At 35.1% G+C, this 19,728-nt stretch overlaps 1 protein-coding gene across 2 annotated transcripts in view; it reads right to left on the bottom strand.

The window, feature by feature from the left end:
• The window catches only part of Slh (sec1 family domain containing Slh), a 294,184-nt gene that overhangs the window by 16,271 nt on the left and 258,185 nt on the right, over positions 1-19,728 (bottom strand). For both annotated transcript variants that reach the window (XM_090383401.1, XM_090383403.1), the window contains one exon: positions 11,551-11,616. In XM_090383401.1, the coding sequence (XP_090239527.1) occupies positions 11,551-11,616 (66 nt within the window). The remainder of the gene's footprint in view (positions 1-11,550; positions 11,617-19,728) is intronic.

The raw sequence follows: 19,728 nt of genomic DNA, 5'->3' as shown, positions 1-19,728 counted from the left end.
ACATGCCATGGGCATATTTTCTTCCATGCACCATTTAAACAACTTTTAGTCATTTCCGCCCAGGCATTATTAATGTTAAGATGGCATGGTAAATATTGTAAGATTTCCAAAAGTCTCTTAACGTAAAATTTTTATCACCATCTACTGCAGACAATGCCTGAGCAAATGTGCGTAAATAGTATGCTTTTAAATTCGAAATAACACCCTGATCCATAGGTTGGATGAGTGAAGTCGTGTTTGGCGGTAGAAATATGACTCTCACGTTCGAATTGAAATCATCTAGATCATAGGTTCCCAAACTTTTTTGGGCCACTGCCCACTTTGCAAGACATAAATTTTGTAACGCCCCATTATAACAGTTTTCCGCGTTCAAGCCGCCTGATATTTTTGACGTAAATGGCAACTAATGATACATTACTGCTTATGCCGTTAAATTATTGAAAAGTAATGGCCAATATGTGCTTCATCTTGAACACAGTTATTGCTAATCCGATTTTGATGAAACATAGCCCATATGTAAAGATTGTAAAGTGTATGCTCGAATAACATTATGCACAGTTTCATACAATGGTTTAAATATGAAAATTCGGAATAGCCAATATGTGCTTCATCTTGAACACAGTTATTGCTAATCCGATTTTGATGAAACATAGCCCATATGTAAAGATTGTAAAGTGTATGCTCGAATAACATTATGCACAGTTTCATACAATGGTTTAAATATGAAAATTCGGAATACATATTAGGAGATTGTATTACATTAGTAAGAATCTTATTGTAATAATTAAGACACCATCAAATGTATTAGAAAATTGTTTATTTCGAACTTACAAAGTAAAAATACAAATAAAAAATAACAAATTAATGTGAAGGATGAGCCTAATGCATTTTTAAAAGTTCGTTAATATCGGGTTCAACTTTCGTTAAAAACAGTCGTAAATCACCACGCTCAGTTATATGCAATCGGTTCCTTTTCTTAGATAGTAAATTCGCTACAGCACTAAACCCACGCTCAGCCAAATAAGAAGATGGAAATGCAATTAAAAATTTCTGCTATTTCCCATAATCCAGGGTATAGTGTCGGTATTGATTTCTGAAGCCACTCTTGGTATCCACTTTTGAATTTTATTTTTAGTTCTTCATTTGTTGTGAGTTCTATGAGTTCCTCTTCTAAATTTGATGATCCTGCTGTGCTCACATGTGAGAAAGGATCTAGAACCCAATTTGGTATATTCATGTTTAGAATATCCTTGAATCGCTCATTAAAATCAGCATGAAGAACCTCCAAGTGTTGGCAGTATATAAGTAAATCTTCCTTTTTGAGAGACACTGCTGATAAATTTGAAAAGTGGCTATATTCCCCTCGGCCTAGATTCCGCTTGAACAGAAGAAGTTTCCCCACAAAAGCGGCAATAACGTTTTTTGTTTTAATTAAATTCCATTCATCACCTTGTAATTGTAGATTGACTTCATTAAATATTTTATAGAGGTCTGTCAAATAAGTGATGTCATTTTTGGATGTAATCAGGTTGGCCCGCAATCCGTCGTCTCTGTTTTCTAGGAACTCTAGTACTGAATCAAACAAATTGTAAAATCGATTCAGACAAATACCTTTTGAAAGCCAACGAACTTCTTACTATAGTTTTATGTATTTTAACTTTAGCATCCTATTAATGTTTGGATTATTCCAAATCATATTATTTAATTTGGAACCTTCCTGATATTCTATTCACTTTTAATGCTTGTTCTATTTCTTCAGTTATTGAAAAACTTTATCTGTATTCCTAGGTAGTTAAATTCCATTACTTGTTCTATCATTTTCCATTCTAATTCACATTGCAGTGGTTCTTTTGCTACTGTTAGGCTCTTTGTTTTCTCTATGGATATTTCCATATTATACTCTTTTACTTTTTATTAAAATTATGTAGTACATTAGAATAAAAGAACATTAGGAAAAACTCATTTGCATAGCAGATTAAAATAAAAAAATAAATATTAATTTTTTTAAATTCTAAATCCTTTATTTACTCTATTTCATTAATTCATCCATTATCAAGCTGAATATAATTGGATTCAGCAAGTCTCCTTGTCTTATTTGTGTTTGGCAGGACCAACAATTATGTTACCAACAGCTTTTCAGATTTTAAGGGAGATAAAGAGAGTATTATTATTATTCATGTGGGGACTAATGATATTAAATGGGTACAACCTAACAATTTGTTGGATAAATATAGGACAATGCTGAAAAAATTCCATGAGTTAGGTTAGAATGTGTACGTGTCTGCATTTCTCAATTCTGCCCAGACATGATAGATCATCAAGGTGTGTGTTTTAATTGTGGTCTCCAGGGTTTCCCCTATATGCCACTGTAGCATCTAAAAGGCAAAGGCCAGGCCGGCAAGTGTATATATGTAGGTGTATAAGTATGTGTCTTGTTATATTGAGTGCCAGCACCTGGTGACTTCACAGGCAGGGGACAGGGGACACCTGGTCCCCTGACTCCTAACCTTGGCCATGTGGAGGCACACCAGGTTCCACTTTCTAGCCCAGATTCTTACTGGGGCTATCAGGCAAGCCTGCGACCCCCAAGGTATTCAAAGAAATAAAAAGGGATATAGAAGGAGTAGTATGGAAAATGGAGGGGAAGGAAAGTGGATAAAAAGCAAGGGGACGAGAGAAATAGGCATCCCCTGAAAAGAAGCAAAAGTAGGAAGAAAAGAAAAGAGTAGGAAGATTAATCTTGTAGTGGAAAAGACAATCAATTTTTAAACTAAGAAAATTAATCTTTTAGATTAATCTTGTAAAACAATTTAGATTAATCTTGTAGGACAATGTCTACCTGACAGCAGTACCAAGAAAATTAACTTGTCACAACTGCAACAATCAGATACCAGGACATAATTTTCAATTGACTTGGTTAAAACTATTAGCATTAAAACTCTTGATATTATGATCAAAACTCTTAATATTAACACAAGACCATGCAGTGAAGAAAAGACAAGAAGGTTAAGGTACTAGCTAATGGGGATTTCCCCAGCCAGTAAGAAAGCAATTTACACAATTGAAAACATCCAATTATTATACTGAACATCCAGCAACAACTATGTTAAACCAAAACTGTCTTGTGATAATCGAATAACCTCTTTATCCTCATCACTACAGGTCAACTCAATTGAAATTTGATCTCAACCTAAGATATAAATTTGTCAACAATATCTAAATCTAACAAAATTTCACAGTGATTTAAATCTCTATTTAGCAAGTCAGAAATCCTGATCTCACAACAAGAAAACAGTAAGTCAGATAACAGACTATACCCAAAATATTACAACCAATATGAGATTTCAGCATTATGAAGCTGCAAGGCAAAATTTTCTTTCCAAGATCTGTCATCATCCCATGTGGGAAGTCAGTTCAGCAATTATGTCCAGGGCCACCCAGAACACAAGAACTGCCTGAGCACACAAGGCACTCATTTTAAAATTTTCATAAGTTCAATATACGTATTTTTTATCACCAATCTTTAATTGACTTGATCCAGTCTTGTCTATAATTAGGCCAAATTCAAAATTGCTGCAAACCTTAGTAATGCAGCAATTTTGATTTTTCTAATTAAGACAGTTTTGATTTTTTTTTTAATACACAATTTTTTCCCAAGTCTTTTGAGAAAGCAAAATACCAAGCACAAGCTTGGTTTGTGCTCAGTACAAATGTAATGGAGAACATCATGTTGTTCTCAAGGGACAACATGAGGTACAAACGTAATGGAGAACATCATGTTGTTCTCAAGGGACACAAGTGTTTTTGCTAAGGATCAGTTCCATTCAGTCTTTTCCTTCGCCTAAAGATCTTATCTGCAAATTCCGCCAAAGCAAGGTAATTTTCTTTACTGTCAAGAAATCTAGGCGAGTCATTCTCCTGATATTTGTCAATATTTGTAAGTCTCTTCTATAATTTAAGTAACAGTTACATTCAAAAATTAAATGCTGAACTGTTTCAGGCTCTCTGCAGTTACACAGTGGAGAAGCAGCAAGGCCAAAAGTATGCAATTTAAAATTCAGACTTCCATGGCCTGAAATCAAGAATGTTAAATTTCAGCCTAGATTAAACCAAGGCATATTTGATTTACTTAATTCTATCACCCTAGGCATGAACTTATTAGTTATTCTACCCTTAGACATGATAGGAGAGATTATGTACTGAAAGCCTCGTGAATTAATTCAAGACTTGAGGGAATCTGCAAGGTGTTGGGGAAAATTTTTATCAGCATGGCCATCACTTGTAGGTTGAACAAACCTATTTTGTAGAGATGGTATTCATTTGAATAGAGGTGGTGCAAGGATTTTTGCCGTTATCATTGAGGATACCTTAAGGGTTCAGAGAAACTGCTAGTTGGGGGAGAGGGAAGGGTAATACAGATCTGCATTTATCTGATGATATTGGGTCTAAGTAATGCTTGCACTTGCCTCAAGAATGCTTGTTGCTGCAACACCCAATGTTGTAAAGATGTTCTGAGGGTAGCAAACTATAGAAGAATACTTAGTCTTAACTCTACAGCAGGGGTCGGTAACCTTTTTTGAGTGAAGAGCCATTTTTGATCTTATTTAAAAAAAAAAAAGAATCTGAACGTCCGCACTTCAGCTGAAGCCGGGGGGGGGGGGGGATGGAGGAGTTTTTTAAGAAATGGAATAGAATGGGAAGGTGTTTTATTAAAAAAAAATATATTTTGAAATATTATTTATTAATAATATTTCTAATTAATGTGACTTTTGCTGCTGAATTTCTTGAGCGAGTCTCTCAACATCAGGGAAGTATGCCATAATTTTGATGTTTAAGAATGCTGAGAGACTCGCATTGTTCAGACAGTTACTTGATTTATTTTTAACAAAGTTCATGTTTGAAAATATTTGCCTGCAGAAATTCGTCAAAAGAAAAAAACCAAGAGAAGTCCAAACGGAAATACTTTCAAATTTATATACATGTCCGGTAAGCTACACCACGCATCAAACAGAATTTGGTCTTGCTTTTTCAACCCATCTATCGGTATCCATTTATGTAGAATTGCAAGGGCAGCCTATTGCCTCTCCAAATCCTCAATTTCAGTTTTAAGGCATTTTTGTCTTGCACTCCATGTGCCCTTGATTTTTAAGTCCTCTAACTCCATTTCAAACTTTGCTTCATATAGACTAAAAGTTAAAGAGCCACAGTTAGCATTAGCAATAGCATCAGCCAAAAAAAAAAAAAAAAAAAAAAAAACCTTATTTCACCTATCCCCTTGCTCCAAATGTTTGTCAAGTTCTGCCTTGAATCTATTTAAGCTATCAACTTCTAAATCTTCTAAGCTATCAACTTCAGTTACATGCTCGCGAGAGCATGTAACTGAAGAGTCGCGAGCTGCAGGTTGCCGACCCCTGGTCTACAGTAATATCAGGAGTCTTGTTAATAAAGTAGTTGAATGTGAAATCCTGATTAAGACAACTAATGCTGACATAACAGGGCAAACAGAAATGTGGTGCCACCCAGAAACTGAGGAAGATGCATTTCACTATGTATAATGTATTTAGGAAAGATGGAGAAAACAGAATGGTGACAGGGTCATGATTCTTATCAAAATCAGCTGGAACACAAAAAGAGCTTTTGCTGAGTCTGAAGTTACATCTGCCAAAACAGAATCTGTGTGGTGTAAGTTAGTTGGAAGCAGAGGTGTAATGAGAGTGGTAATAATCTACAGACCAGAAGATTGTGAACAATATGACGAGAGTCTCTATATGCAGATGGAATGGGCAAGCAAGCACGAATGCCTTATTATGGGTGAATTCAATCTGCCCCAGGTTGATTGGAATAAGTGGGAAGGAAAATATGGTTTGGGGAAAATATTTTAAATGAACTATATGATTATTATTTGTACCAGCATGTTAGAGAAAATACTTGGGGTAAGAATATTTTTGACCTCATCATTACTCATGAATCAGTTGACATCAAAGGGCTTAAAGTACAGGAATCATTGTCAGGTAGTGATCATGCAATTGTCAGTTGGAAGATAAAGATGTTGCAGTAATTAAAGGTAAAAGCATGGATTTTAATTTCAGAAGAGGTGACTTTGAGTCATGCATCTATTGATTGTGAAGACTGCAGAGTGAGGGCAAATACATTTGAATTATGGAATACCTTTAAAGCAAAAATTGCAGAAACCATGAATGCATACATACTATTAAGCAAATACTGCAAGAGGAGGATGCCAAAATGGATGAATGCAGAGCTGGCTGATCAAATAGAGCAGAAAAAGACAGCATGGGAAAGTTACAAGTTGATCTATAATGGTACAAATAAGGTTAGGTAATAGTACAAATAATAGTACAATTAAGGTTAGGGAGGACAAGGCTGCATATGAGAAAGCACTGGCTTTCTCATATGCAGCCTCTCACTCTTTGTGCCGAGAAGAGGCTGTGCGAGTGAGGCTGAGCCATATGAAATTAGTGATTTCAAAATTACAGATGACTGTTTATTAGAAAACTTTCAAGCATAAAGGCAAATAAAGCTCCTGGAATTGATGGCATATACCCAGTAATTTTGAAGGAGGCTGCCAGAGGGTGTATAGAACCACTGAGGTTAATTATGAGGGCATCTTTGGACTCAGAAAAGATTCCTTTGGATTGGAGAAGTGCCAATGTCTTGCCAATACATAAAGGTAGTTCTAAGAGTGAAGTCTGTAACTACAAACCAGTTAGTCTAACCAGTCTAAACCAGTCAGTAGTAGGGAAAGTCTTAGAGACAATGATGAAGAGTGCAATCCAAGGGCATTTAGATAGCTATGGCATTCTGAAGGACCTACAACATGGTTTTAAGAGAAAATCATGTTTAACTAACTTTGTAGGCTATTTCGACAGTTACTTATGAGAAGGATGTAGGGAACAATTTCAACATTGTTTATTTGGATTTTAGCAAAGCATTTGACTCAGTCCCTCATGAGTGGTTACTGTATAAGCTGGAATGTGTTGTGATTACTGGTAAGATTCTAAGATGGACTGCTGGATGGCTGCAGGGCAGAAGGTTGTGATTAATGTATATTCTTCATATTAGTGTAATACCAGGAGCGGGGTCCCCCAAGGATTGGTCCTTGGACTACTGTTGTTTCTGATTTTCATAAACTGCATCAACAAAGGGATGGAAGGTGTGATGTCAAAATTTTCAGACAACGAAGATTGGTAGAGTTTTTACTGATCACCCAAGCAGCACTCCTTCAGTATGACTTGAACAGATTTCAGAAATAGTCAGAAAAGTGGCAGCTATGTTTTACTAGAGCAAAATGCAAGGTCTTATACGCAGTGAATAGCAACCCCAAAATAAATAATACACTTGGTGGGGTTGAATTAAAAACAGTAGAGAAAGAATGGGATCTGGGAGTTATGATACGGACAAATATGAAGTTTTCTGAGTAGTGTAAACAGGCAGCCAGGAAAGCCCATGGAACGATTTATTGAATATTATCCTGTAGAGATTGGGAGGTCATAATCATGCTGTATAAGGCAATTGTAAGACCACATTTGAAATGTGTTCAAGTATGGAGACCTCATCTGAAAAAAAAAAAAAAAAAAAAAAAAAAACAGAGCTTCTTGAAAGGGTCCAAAGACTGGCAACTTGCAAGGTCAGATCGGCAACAGGGCAACCATACGAGGAAAGATTTCAATTCAATTAAGTGGGCTACAGAGCTTGGCAACTAATCGCTTCAGAGGGTTTAGTAATATAAATGAAGGTAGAGTTTTCACTGTTATAAAGAATTTCAAAACTAGAGGTGATAAACTCAAATTACAAGGGAAGAGGATTAGACTAGATTGTAAGATGTTTTCTTTTATCCAGCAAGTCACTGATTTGCTGGAACAAGTTTCCTTTGCAGGTAGTTGAAGCTGAGAGTTCGAATAAATTCAAGGTCAACTGGTTAGTAACTATGTGAGGTGGGAAGCACATAATTTGTAATTTCTTATCTACTTGGTTTTTTTTTTTTTTTGGCCAGTTCAGCAAAAGCCTGTGGCTTCCTTGCACTACATGGCAAATACTATTACTCTTACTGTTTAGTTATTCCTATTTCCTTCTTTTCTTGATCTATTTTGATTATGCATTTATTGTCTACACAGATATGCTCTTCTCTTGATTACTTCTATTAATTGTTTAGGAACTCTGTGCAGTAAATACTTCATTGACACTATACAGAACACTATTTTTGAGCACTTCATTGACATTATATAAATTACTCTATCATACTCTATTTTTCTATTATCTGCTTTATCATAAATATTGCATCTACACGTGATCTGTTTTTCCTAAATCCTTGCTGCTCATCACTTAATTCTAATGTCATTTAATTTTTCTGATATTATTTTTGTATATAGTTTCAGTAAAGTGTTTAATAATAATAATTTCTCGCAATTGTTTATCTTTTTTATATAATGGTATTGTTATACTTTTTTGTCAATCACTTGGTATATTATTTCTTTTAAAATATGTTTATAAATATATTAATTCTGTAGTTAGCTTTTCTCCTCCATATTTTAGTAACATTTTATATATACCTACAACTTTCCTATTATTCCTTTTTCTGCCACATTTAATTCTATGTCCTCTTAACTGATCTTTTTAATTTATTTGTTTATTTGATCTTATAATATTTGTTGCTCTTGTATATAATTTTTTAAAATAATTTACCCATGTAAGTTTATTACTGGATTATTTATATACCAACTATGTTTATTATTTTAATACATTCATTTAATTCTTTGCTTTTATTTCATGTTATTTACTAAATTTTTCTTTGCGCTCTGTAAAAATCATGTTTTAATTCTTTTAGAAATCTATCCCAATACTCCTTTTTTTTATTATCTCCTCATATTCTTGTTAAATCAGTGGATTTATTTGATAAATGTTTCTTGTTTTGTTCCTAGCCAAGTCTTTCACTTCTGTATACCACAACGTCCATTTTTGTATTTCATTCTCCTGATGTTTCATATGCTGCTTTACTTATACAAATTTTAACCCTGTTCCATTTTCCTTCTATTGATTAATTTTCATATTCTATTTCTTTTAATTCTAAATATTCTTTCACTCTATTTCTGTATAGATTTCTAATACGTTCATGTTATAATAATTCATCTTTGTTTATTTTGATTTTTCTTAAAGGATTCTCTATATCTGAATGTTCCCACTACTGAGTTATGATTTCTTCCAATATCTATTGATGGTATTTTTTTAACATTCATTATATTTTTCCCATTTTATATTTTTATTAGTGAAATATTAGTATATATATATCAGAAAATTGTAATAATTTATTTCCATTTTGGTTCATTGTGTGTTCATTTTGTTATACAGAATACTACTCCTTAAAACAGATATTTCTACTAACCAGACAGATGGTCCCAAGAGGCTCAAGGCACAAACTCACTTGTAGATGCAAAATATTTATAGAGACAAATCTTACAAACGGTTTCAGAAGAGAGTGAAGAAATGCAAGAGAGATAGTTGTTTTTTTGTTAGTTGTTGGCGCATCGGCTTCTGTGGCCATAATGCACCTCCCAAAAGTTTTGCATTTTACTCTGATCCAAGCCCGAGGTGGGATTCAAACCCACGACCTTTGGGTTACCAGGCAGGCACTTTAGCCACCTGGCTAGCCTGGTCGGCAAGAGAGAGAGATAGTATGGGAAGATTGAAATGCATGCTTTGGAATGTGGGCCAGAATGGGTTCTGGGAGCATTTATCTGTATTACTGAAGTTGAGGTGAAATATCTTTTTATTTATGACTGTCTTGAAATTTTCCAGTATGTGCTGCTATCTCATCTGTCTCCAGATAACAGTAGACATTATGTTTAATAAATGGTAGCACACAAATAGCTCTGAAAATTGGACAAGAACGTTGCCCCCATTGGCTGTTGTTATCTGAATTTGACAAAATTGAATGAAGCGATATATAAATATATGTAGAGGATATTATTGCTTGAGAACAAAATTTTACAATATTTAAAAAAAATTTGGTTTCATTTGACAATAATTTTACTTTATGATGGGCAAAAGTATTTAAAAGCATTTATGTACAAAGTTTTCATTTTATAAAACTTTATAATTTCTTAAAGAAACTCACTCCACAGAGTCCAACCTATATTGAAAACTCACTACAGGGAGCTGATACACATTCAGAAAACTCATGCATGAGAAGGTTAATACAAAAGGAGTACATGCTAGATGGGAATACGTACAGTGAATACTCAAGCAGAGAAGCCAACACTGACTAGCACAACTCCAGATGGAGATATGCTAACCTTAGAAATAGACTAAGGATATATATGCTGTCCTACCATTAATATCCAGAATTACTCCTCTATTGATAGTCACATCCAAGCAACATGTATCAGACAACTATAAATATGCTGGTAGGCCTTCGAGGAGACAGTAGTATGATTGTGAATGTTAGGTGCCGAGATTGACTGAGTTAAGAGATTTCCAACGTAGAACAATAATAGGGTGCCACATAAGCAATCGTCTGTATGTGACATTTCAAATGCACTCACGATCCCTAGGTTGATGACTGTTGATGTGATCTGCAAATGGAAGTGGACTGGTGCTGAAACTGTGACGGTACGACAGAAAAACTTCAGAAGATGGTGGAACATGGCAGGAGAGACCTGCAAAGAATCATCTGCTCAGAATGCAAGTTGATGTCGCAGCACACAGACCCTCAGCAAGGTGACTGGGGACGCATGTCAGCACCAGTACGGTGCAGAAGACGCTATAGTTATCATGACTGTCCAGCTGTCCACAAGTCGTTAATCACCTTGAATAATGCCAGATGCTGTCTAGCTTGGTGAAACCTCACATATCAGGTCTTAGTACGCCAAGACCTGGTATGTGAGGCTGATGGTGTAATAGAACATTTTGGTGAATGCCTGAAATGCTGTTTCAGGCATTCACCGAAGAAGTAGTAGAGGAACTTCCACAAAATGTCTTAGAATAATTTGCATAGACTTTAAGGCAGATTACACTCTACATGGGTGCTTGTTATTTCACTAGTTTCCAATTTTTATCCTTGATAATTGGGATAATACTACTCATAACTTAGTTTTCAGAGGATGTTTTGTCCATTTCTTAAATGTAATAGTCCTTTACATCATCTTTCATGTAGCTAAATATCATTAAGAAAGTAATACTCTCAAAATTTACAACTGGAGAGGCTATCAGTTGCTGTTTGGTTTTAATTTATTAACAATGGTATAAAATTTTCTTTGTATGCCTTAGTACAGTGAGGACTATGTTACTAAAATATACAATATTATACAAAATTATGGTCCAATCATACTGAAATTCATTTCATGTGACTATTTTTGGTGTATCATTGTGCATTTATACATCTAATAACCATTTTCAGGAGATAAAAAGATTAATGACTCAAAGTATCAGAAATGTAATTATATTTGCATAAACTTTCAGGAATCCTTCAAAGAATAAAATCCAAGATCACTGAAATTACAAATTAAGTACATATCTAAATTATCACTCTATAATTACCTTTATATAATCCACCAAATTTTGATATTCTATATAGTTTCCTCCTCCAACTATAAATACTATGGCCTGGGAAAAAAAAAAAATAAATAAATGTGTGTGTGTAAAGTACTACGTATTCAATATTTTTTCCTATAGTGTAATAGTCACATCCTATTCTTTCACCTTCACGTATTTATTCTTACCTTGTAATTTATGCATGCACACACACAATCATGTATACAAGCCAATCGAACTAGACAATGAAAGGTAATAAAAAATAGTGTATCAGATGCACAAAGTAATGATTGAATATTATATCTGTTTATAACATTATAACATAGGAATATATGTATGAAGTTATTAATCTTTACTAAATTACAAGAGCCCATTCTTATGGGGATGGGTGGTTAAATATTCCTAGCTTGTCTGAGTACTGTTGTTAATAACTATATATCTTGCCTTTCATGCTTTTTGCATTTCTGTGTCCAATTTTTATACTTCATGATCTATTAGAATAAGTCTATCAATTTAGGGATACTATTTCTATTATTTATTCCCACCACTCACTCACCTAATTTTAGCATTTTCTTAAAACTCCCCATTTTCCTTAGTCTTAGTACATGGCACAATAGTCTCTGCATAATTGGTTTTGATTTGTAGTTACTTGTATAGTCTGCTGTTTGTTGGGCTAACTGTTATTCCACCAGTAAGCCTGCTATCTGGTGGAATAACAGTATATTATACTTAAAATAAATTATTTTAAGTATAATATACTCCTAAACCGGGCTGTGTAGATCTTTAGAGCTAGACATATATAGCAGTCAGAAAGAGATAGTTACAGGTATAAAGCTAATGGCAAAGCTTATGGTTTAGGAATACAGTAATACCCCGACTTACGCTACCCCGACTTACGCGAACTCGGAGTTACGCGGTTCTTGATTTTTTCGTTTGGCAACACTGCCGCCCACTATCTTCAAGGTCGTTTTTCATATGTTATCGATATACGGTGCGACGGCGGAGAATAAGAGCGAAAGATGAACAAAATTCAACTTTGCTGCTTTTATGTTTTTTATATCAGTGAAGGTGAAACACATTTCACCATAATAACGTAAAAACCAACAAATTCCAGCTATCGGTATAATCGCAAATGCAATTAGATCGAGTTTACTACCAGTTTATAACAGATTTCACTAGCAGAAACGCAACTGGATTTTTATTGTTTTATGGTAGTAACCCCTAGAAATGTGGGGTGTTAATAGTGTACTCTGCCTTTATGGTGTTGTTTATTCAGTTGCTACATGAGCGCAGCTTTGTTTATGCGTATCAAGCGTGCCTCCTCGTTTTGTAATTGCGCTTTATTCCCTAAAAATGAGTAAAATACTTAATTAAAAGGTGTGAAAAGGAAGCGTCCTGGTGAAGACACTGCAGATTCAGAGAGAAAAAGAAAAGCAATTATCGATAAACAGAGGCGGACTGGATCAAAAATTCTTACCCAGGAAAATTTATAGTGGCCTCATACTATGGTTTATGGCCAAAATCACACTGGCCCACCGGGGTTTCCCCGGTAAGGCTTATGGCCAGTCCGCCTCTGTCGATAGAGAAAAAATATGAAATTGTGAAACGCTTTGAGCGAAATGAAAGACCATGCGATATTGCACGTGCTACAGGCCTAAATGAAGCAACGGCGAAAAGCACATGACAATTGCAAACTTGAGAGGTTGAAAATTGAAAAGGGCTCAATTGTAAAGGGCTTAAAAATTTTAGAAAATATAGACTCCAACGAAGAACGCGTTATAGCTACAAAGCAAGGAATAAAAAAATTATTAGCTTGCTACGAAGAAATTCTGCGTGAAAAAAAGAACGCGCTGTGTCGTCAGACGAATTTGTTAGATTTTATGAAGCCATCGACATCGAAATAACTTTTTAACGTAAGTCATTTGTTTTTTTTAATACATATTTTGTATTAATATGTATAAAGAACTGCAATTTTATTAATATTTTTGTTCTAAAGTAGTGTTTTTGTTAGTCCTTGGTCCCAATTAAGCAAAATTTATATGTATTTATATGCAAAGTTCTACCCCGACTTATGCGAATTCGACTTACGCGATTTTCGTCGGACCCACCTATCGCGTAACTTCGGGGTATTACTGTATTGAATAATGTCTTGCTCAACTGATATCAATCTATTATATTCTATTAATACATTCTACACAATATGTACAATGATATGTACTTAAAAAAACTATTTTTTGTACATATTATTTATTTATTTTATTTTTATTTTCCTGTACAGGAATTTAGTGCATTGTTTTGCTTCACAACACATATATCTGGATACCCATTTGATCATAAATAAGCATATGCCTTTATTAACTCAATATTATTTTGCTATTAACTTTAAACATATACAGGTAACCCTCGTATAACATGGTAGTTAGGTTCCTCTAAAATGTCGTGTTGTGCGAAACCATGTTATACGGGACGCACTTAACGCTGATGGTTTTACTTCTTCGAGCGATAAAGCTATGATTCTGATACAGTCCACAACTGAGAAATGTTTCCATGCCTCCATTACTTCAATAGATTCGGAATCAATTTTTTCCAAAATCCATTGTAACGATTTTTTGATGTAATGAGTTTTTAAAAGTTTTAAAGGCCTTGATCTAATGGCTGAATGAAAGAAGTTGTATTAACCTAGTACAATTGTGGTGGTAGAAACAACTTCAACGTTTGGATGACTTAAATCTTTTGGATGGCCTGGCTTGCTATCCAATAGTAATAAAACGATTGAAATCTAGATTTTTCCACAAGTTCAATAGCACAGAACATAACACAGGGATTTCCCAACAAAATAAAATACAGGGATTTCTCAATAGTTTTTTTTGACTAGCGGGTCAACAGCGGGGATTCAAAAAGAGTGGAAATGTTGAAAAATTACATCTCACAGAATAGAAATTAAATCTAACATAAGCTCAAAAGTACCTTGTTATGCAAGAATTGTTGCAATTTATCGATCTTGTTAGAGCAAAACTGCGTTGTAGAAGTACCGTGTTATACGGGGGTTGCCTGTATTCCTATATACATACATATACAATAGAATCTCTAATACAAACCCAGTTTATACGAAATTTTTATTTAAACAAATTAAACTTTTCTCAGATAAAGAATAGGCTTTTCTACATAACATATTTGTTTTTTTACAAAATTCTTTTTATCTTGTGAGAAATAAATTATGGTTTTTAGTAGTATTGGCAATATGATGTAAGAAAGCATAAAACCAGCCAGAAATAAATAAAAAATTTTCCTCATCCCTTCCAATAATTTGTACAAATTTTTCTTAAATTTACCCAAAATATCCACCTCCAACAACACTAGGCAGAAGATTATTCCAACAATTGACTGCCACTTGGCTGTTGACTGAATGCAAATTTCCACATATCTAATCTACAACCATTCTTTTCCAATTTAAATTTATGCCCTCTTATGTGTTTTAACTGAGAAAGGGTGATGATGCATCAGCATTTAGTTTATTTAATCCTTTTAAAGTCTTACAACACATTTCAATTAGATCGCCATATAGATGACTAGTTTTCAGAGACTACAGTTTACCTGAACTCCAATCTTCCCTGGTAAGAATATCCTTTTTTTGTCCCCACCCCCCAACTAAGTTTGTTAGTCTTCTCTGGACCCTTTCCAAGCAGATGTCCTTGAGATTTCCAAACTTCTATGCAGTATTCCAGATGTGGACTAACCATTACCTTATACAATTAGATGACCAGCTCTTGGTCTCTGCTGGCAAAGTTCCTGTATATTACTAAAAAAGTCCCATTAGTTGTTAATTGTCCTATGTTCTTTCTTCCTCTTCACTTCTGATATCTTTATACTGTCCGTTTCTTATTCTTTCACACCTCCTGAACTTTAGTTTTACATGTGGAATTGAAGGTTTCTGTTTATCTATAACATACTATATTTTACCTCTTTAAGCATAAATGCCAGGCAAAAATCGAACTACACTAGTGCATACTAGCACTTTGATGCTACTGCTGGATTGTCCTACCTGATTAACCTTAGGACTGCTTTGCTGTGAAACTACACTTTCAGTATAAAAATACAGTTCTTATCAAATTATATAATATATAAACACACACGCACAGTCATATAAATTGCATCACTGTAAATTTTCTCCTAAAACAAGCATTACAATTGAAAATTTCCTCTACAATCTCAAATTTATTTTAGTGATAAGAAAATAAATTAAAGAAAAACTATTCAGACTTATTTTCAAATAATCACAGAAATATACTGCAGGCTATGAATGCTTTTCATTGTGACAAATGTTTGAAATTAACATTATGTAATATAGTAGTAGTAGTGGCATTGATGCAAGAAAGCAAATGTATGAGCTTATGCAGCATCAGCCAAAAAAAAAAAAAAAAAAAAAATCACACCATTCCCTCCAAATGCTTGTCCAGTTCCTCCTTAAATTTATCCAACCTATCAACTTCCACAATGACAGATGGAAGTTTGTTCCAGCAATTAACCACCCGCTGGCTAAAGGCAAATTTCTGCACATCTAATCTACATCTGTCTTTTCTTAATTTGAATTTATGCCCCCTTAGGTTCGTAATCTGAACAAGTGGAAGGATCCCATCAGAATTCAGCGTGCTGAACCCATTCAAGGCCTTATACACCTCAATCAGATCACCGCGCAGGTGCCTAGTCTCCAGCCACTGCAATTTGCAGAACTTAAGCCTCTCTTGATAAGAGGATCCCTTCATTCCCCTCACCAATCTTGTTGCCCTTCTCTGTACACGCTCAAGCAAATCTACATCCTTCCTAAAATGAGGCCTCCAGACCTGTACGCAGTACTCAAGGCGTGGCCTGACCATTGCCTTATACAGAGGGACAATCACCTCCTTTTCCCTGCTAGCAAAATTCCTATATATCATTGACAAAACCCCATGACTTGCCCTGGCAGCCTGTCTGCATTGCTCAGAAAACTTCATATCTGACTGCACAATTACTCCCAGGTCTTTTTCATTTTCTACAACCTTAAGTGTAGTACCACACAGTTAGTACGTTTCTCTGGGGTTACTTCTACCCATATGCAGTACTTTGCATTTGTCAAGGTTAAACTTCAGTTGCCACTTCTTAGCCCATCTGCCCAAATTATCTAGATCCTGTTGCAGTAGCACACTGCCATTACTGTCATTAACAACCCTGCCAACATTTGTATCATCTGCAAACTTCGACACTAAGCCTAATATACCTTCATCAATATCATTGATAAATATACAAAACAACAGTGGACCCAACACCGAACCCTGTGGGACTACACTAATAACATTAGTCCAAGAAGAGCAGCACCCATTGATTACCACCCTCTGTCTTCTCCCACTTAACCATCCTTTTATCCATTGTAGCCACTTACCCTTAATACCATTCTGCTCCAATTTGTACAATAGTCTTCCATGCGCAACAGTGTCAAAAGCTTTCCTGAAATCCAAATATATGATATCAAAATTATTTTTTGCATCCAGTTCCTTTGTAACCACATCATAATATCCTATCAAATTTGTCAGACAAGACTTTCCCTTAACAAACCCATACTGTGTCTGAATTATTGCTGCAGTCTTGTCTAGATGATCCTGCAATGCATCTTTAACCAGCGACTCCATTATTTTACCCGGAACAGAAGTTAAACTAACTGGTCTGTAATTACTCATGTCACCCTTCGAACCCCCTTTGTGAATTGGGGATACATTTGCACATCTCCAGTCCGTGGGAACCTCCCCCGAGTCCAAGGATGCTCTCATAATTATGGCTAAGGGTTTGCTTAGTTGCTTTGCCGCCTCCTTTAATATAACTGGATAGATCCCATCCACCCCAGGTGCTTTTCTTACGTTTAACTTCAACAGTGGGAAAAATATGATGGGAAAAAATATACCAGCATCAAACAAATACAGTTGTGATACCATTATGTCTTCTATAACAGATACAGTAAAATGTCGTTAACATAAACTCGGTTTATACAAAGCACCCTTTTATATGAAGTACATTCTTCTGTGAAAGTATAGGTCTTTCTATGTAAATATATTCATTTATTACAAAATTCGGTTAATATGTATTACAAAGTTCGTTTTCATCTCGTGAGAAATAAGTGTCGTTATTTTGTATGTTTAATACAAATCTTAGCACAGCTGTCTGATTATTGCCTCTGGCCACCCAGTTGCCTGCTTCCCGAAGGACGGCTTTGATTTGTTATAAATTATTTTTGTGTAAACAAAACCAGTTTATAGTAGCTACAACATAAGTGCATTCTGAAAAACATCATGTTAAATTAACCAAAGAATAAAAACAGTTTTTCTAAGTTGTTTACATACACTCCCTACGCAATTAAGATCAGTTGCAATTGTTATGCCAGTTCAAAGAATCTCTTGCTACGGTATACAGTAATCTATTTTTTGTGCCATTTTATCTGAGCTGATGTCTTTTTCGGAACTTGTCTTTAAATTAATTTAAAGTTTGTTTATATTAAATCTCATCTAGTAGTGTTATAGTTAACAAAACGTAAACTGACGGAATTGAGCCTGAAAATTATACAAGAGGCTGATAGGATTGAACTTAGCAAAATGGACATTGCAAAGGAAGAAACATCCCTTTACCCACTTCATCTACTATACTGAAAAACTGCGTAACACTGGAGCAGCAATAAAAAAAAAAACAGGAAACGAATTGCTGGTTCATAACATGAGGAGCTTGAAACAAAACGTTTCGAGTGATACCAACAAATGCGTGCATCTAATTTGCCAATATCAAGGTCCGATTTTGCAAGAAAAGGAATTATCTGGCTCAGCAACATGGAATTAGCAACTTCAAATGCAGCAGTGGCTGGCTCCAAAGATTTAAAGACAGAAATAACTTGGTTTCACAAAATGTTTGTGGAGAGTCTGGATTAGTCGACAAGGAAAAGGCTACAGACTAGTTGTGTTCTGTACAGTCCATTCTTGAAAAATATGAGGCAAAAGATATTTTTAATCTTGATGAGACAGGTTTATTTTATAATTTGCTGCCAAACAAAATATTTGCTGTTCGAGGAGAGTCTTGCCATAGTGGAAAATTAAGTAAACAAAGACTCATTATTCTGTTATGCTGCAATTCAAATGGAAATACAAAACTATGCCCACTGGTGATTGATAAGTTTTTCAAGCCAAGATGTTTTAATGAGGTTAACCAACTTCCCTGTGATTATGTGGCCAATAGAAGTGCTTGGCTTACAGTAAAAATATTTTAGAAAAAAGGAACATTTTGATGATTCTAGATCGTTGTACAGAACATTCTGCTGAGACACATAAGTTGACAAATATACAGCTGTTGTTTTTAACCTCCCATTACTATCCATAGCCTAGTGGCACATGGTCTTTGAGTAGACCGGGGATAAAGCCCCTGAATGCTAACAGTGTGGAAGATTACGGGGGATTATGAATTGTTGAGGAGGCTTCCATCCTGCAGTGGGTGATAATCGCTGCAGCTATATATATATATACACACACACACACACACACACACACACACACACACACACTTTTTTTTTTTTACCACCAGTTCTATGCAGCCACTGGATCAAGGCATTATTTATAACCACAAGGGAGCACACAGAGCCTGCCTGATAAGGTACTTGATTCTCAACATTGGAGGGAACAATTTGCAGCTAAATTGGAATGTCTTGGATGCTATCCATAATCTTGTTATTGCTTTGGATAATATTGCAGAAGGTGTAATAATCAATTGCTTCAGAAAGAGTGGCTTTGGAGAGAATATCATTGAAAAACATGGTCCAGCAGACGAATGTGATAGCAACATTGAGGAATTTGAAGGTGCTATGGATTTTGTTGGCAGATTTAGAGTTTGTGAAGGTATGTGTAGATTCTACCTCAGCAAGGCAACACCAGAAGACCTGCTAAGCACCAAGCAAAATGATGTTTTTGTTACCAGCAACAACGAAAGTGAAGCCACACACACACACACACACACACACACACACACACACACACACACACACACACACACACACACCCTAAAAAAGATGCCCGAAATGCATTGAGCATAATAGAGAATGTGTTGGCCTGCAGTAACGTTGATAAAGAAACTATTGCATTTTATAATGTCTGTGCTGTAGTTAAAAATGCATACAGGACA

The sequence above is a fragment of the Mastigoproctus giganteus genome, chromosome 10, assembly GCF_048544385.1.
Source record: "Mastigoproctus giganteus isolate SK-2022 chromosome 10, ASM4854438v1, whole genome shotgun sequence".
NCBI classification, from domain to species: domain Eukaryota; kingdom Metazoa; phylum Arthropoda; class Arachnida; order Uropygi; family Thelyphonidae; genus Mastigoproctus; species Mastigoproctus giganteus.
This window is presented reverse-complemented; position numbering and strand designations above follow the sequence as displayed.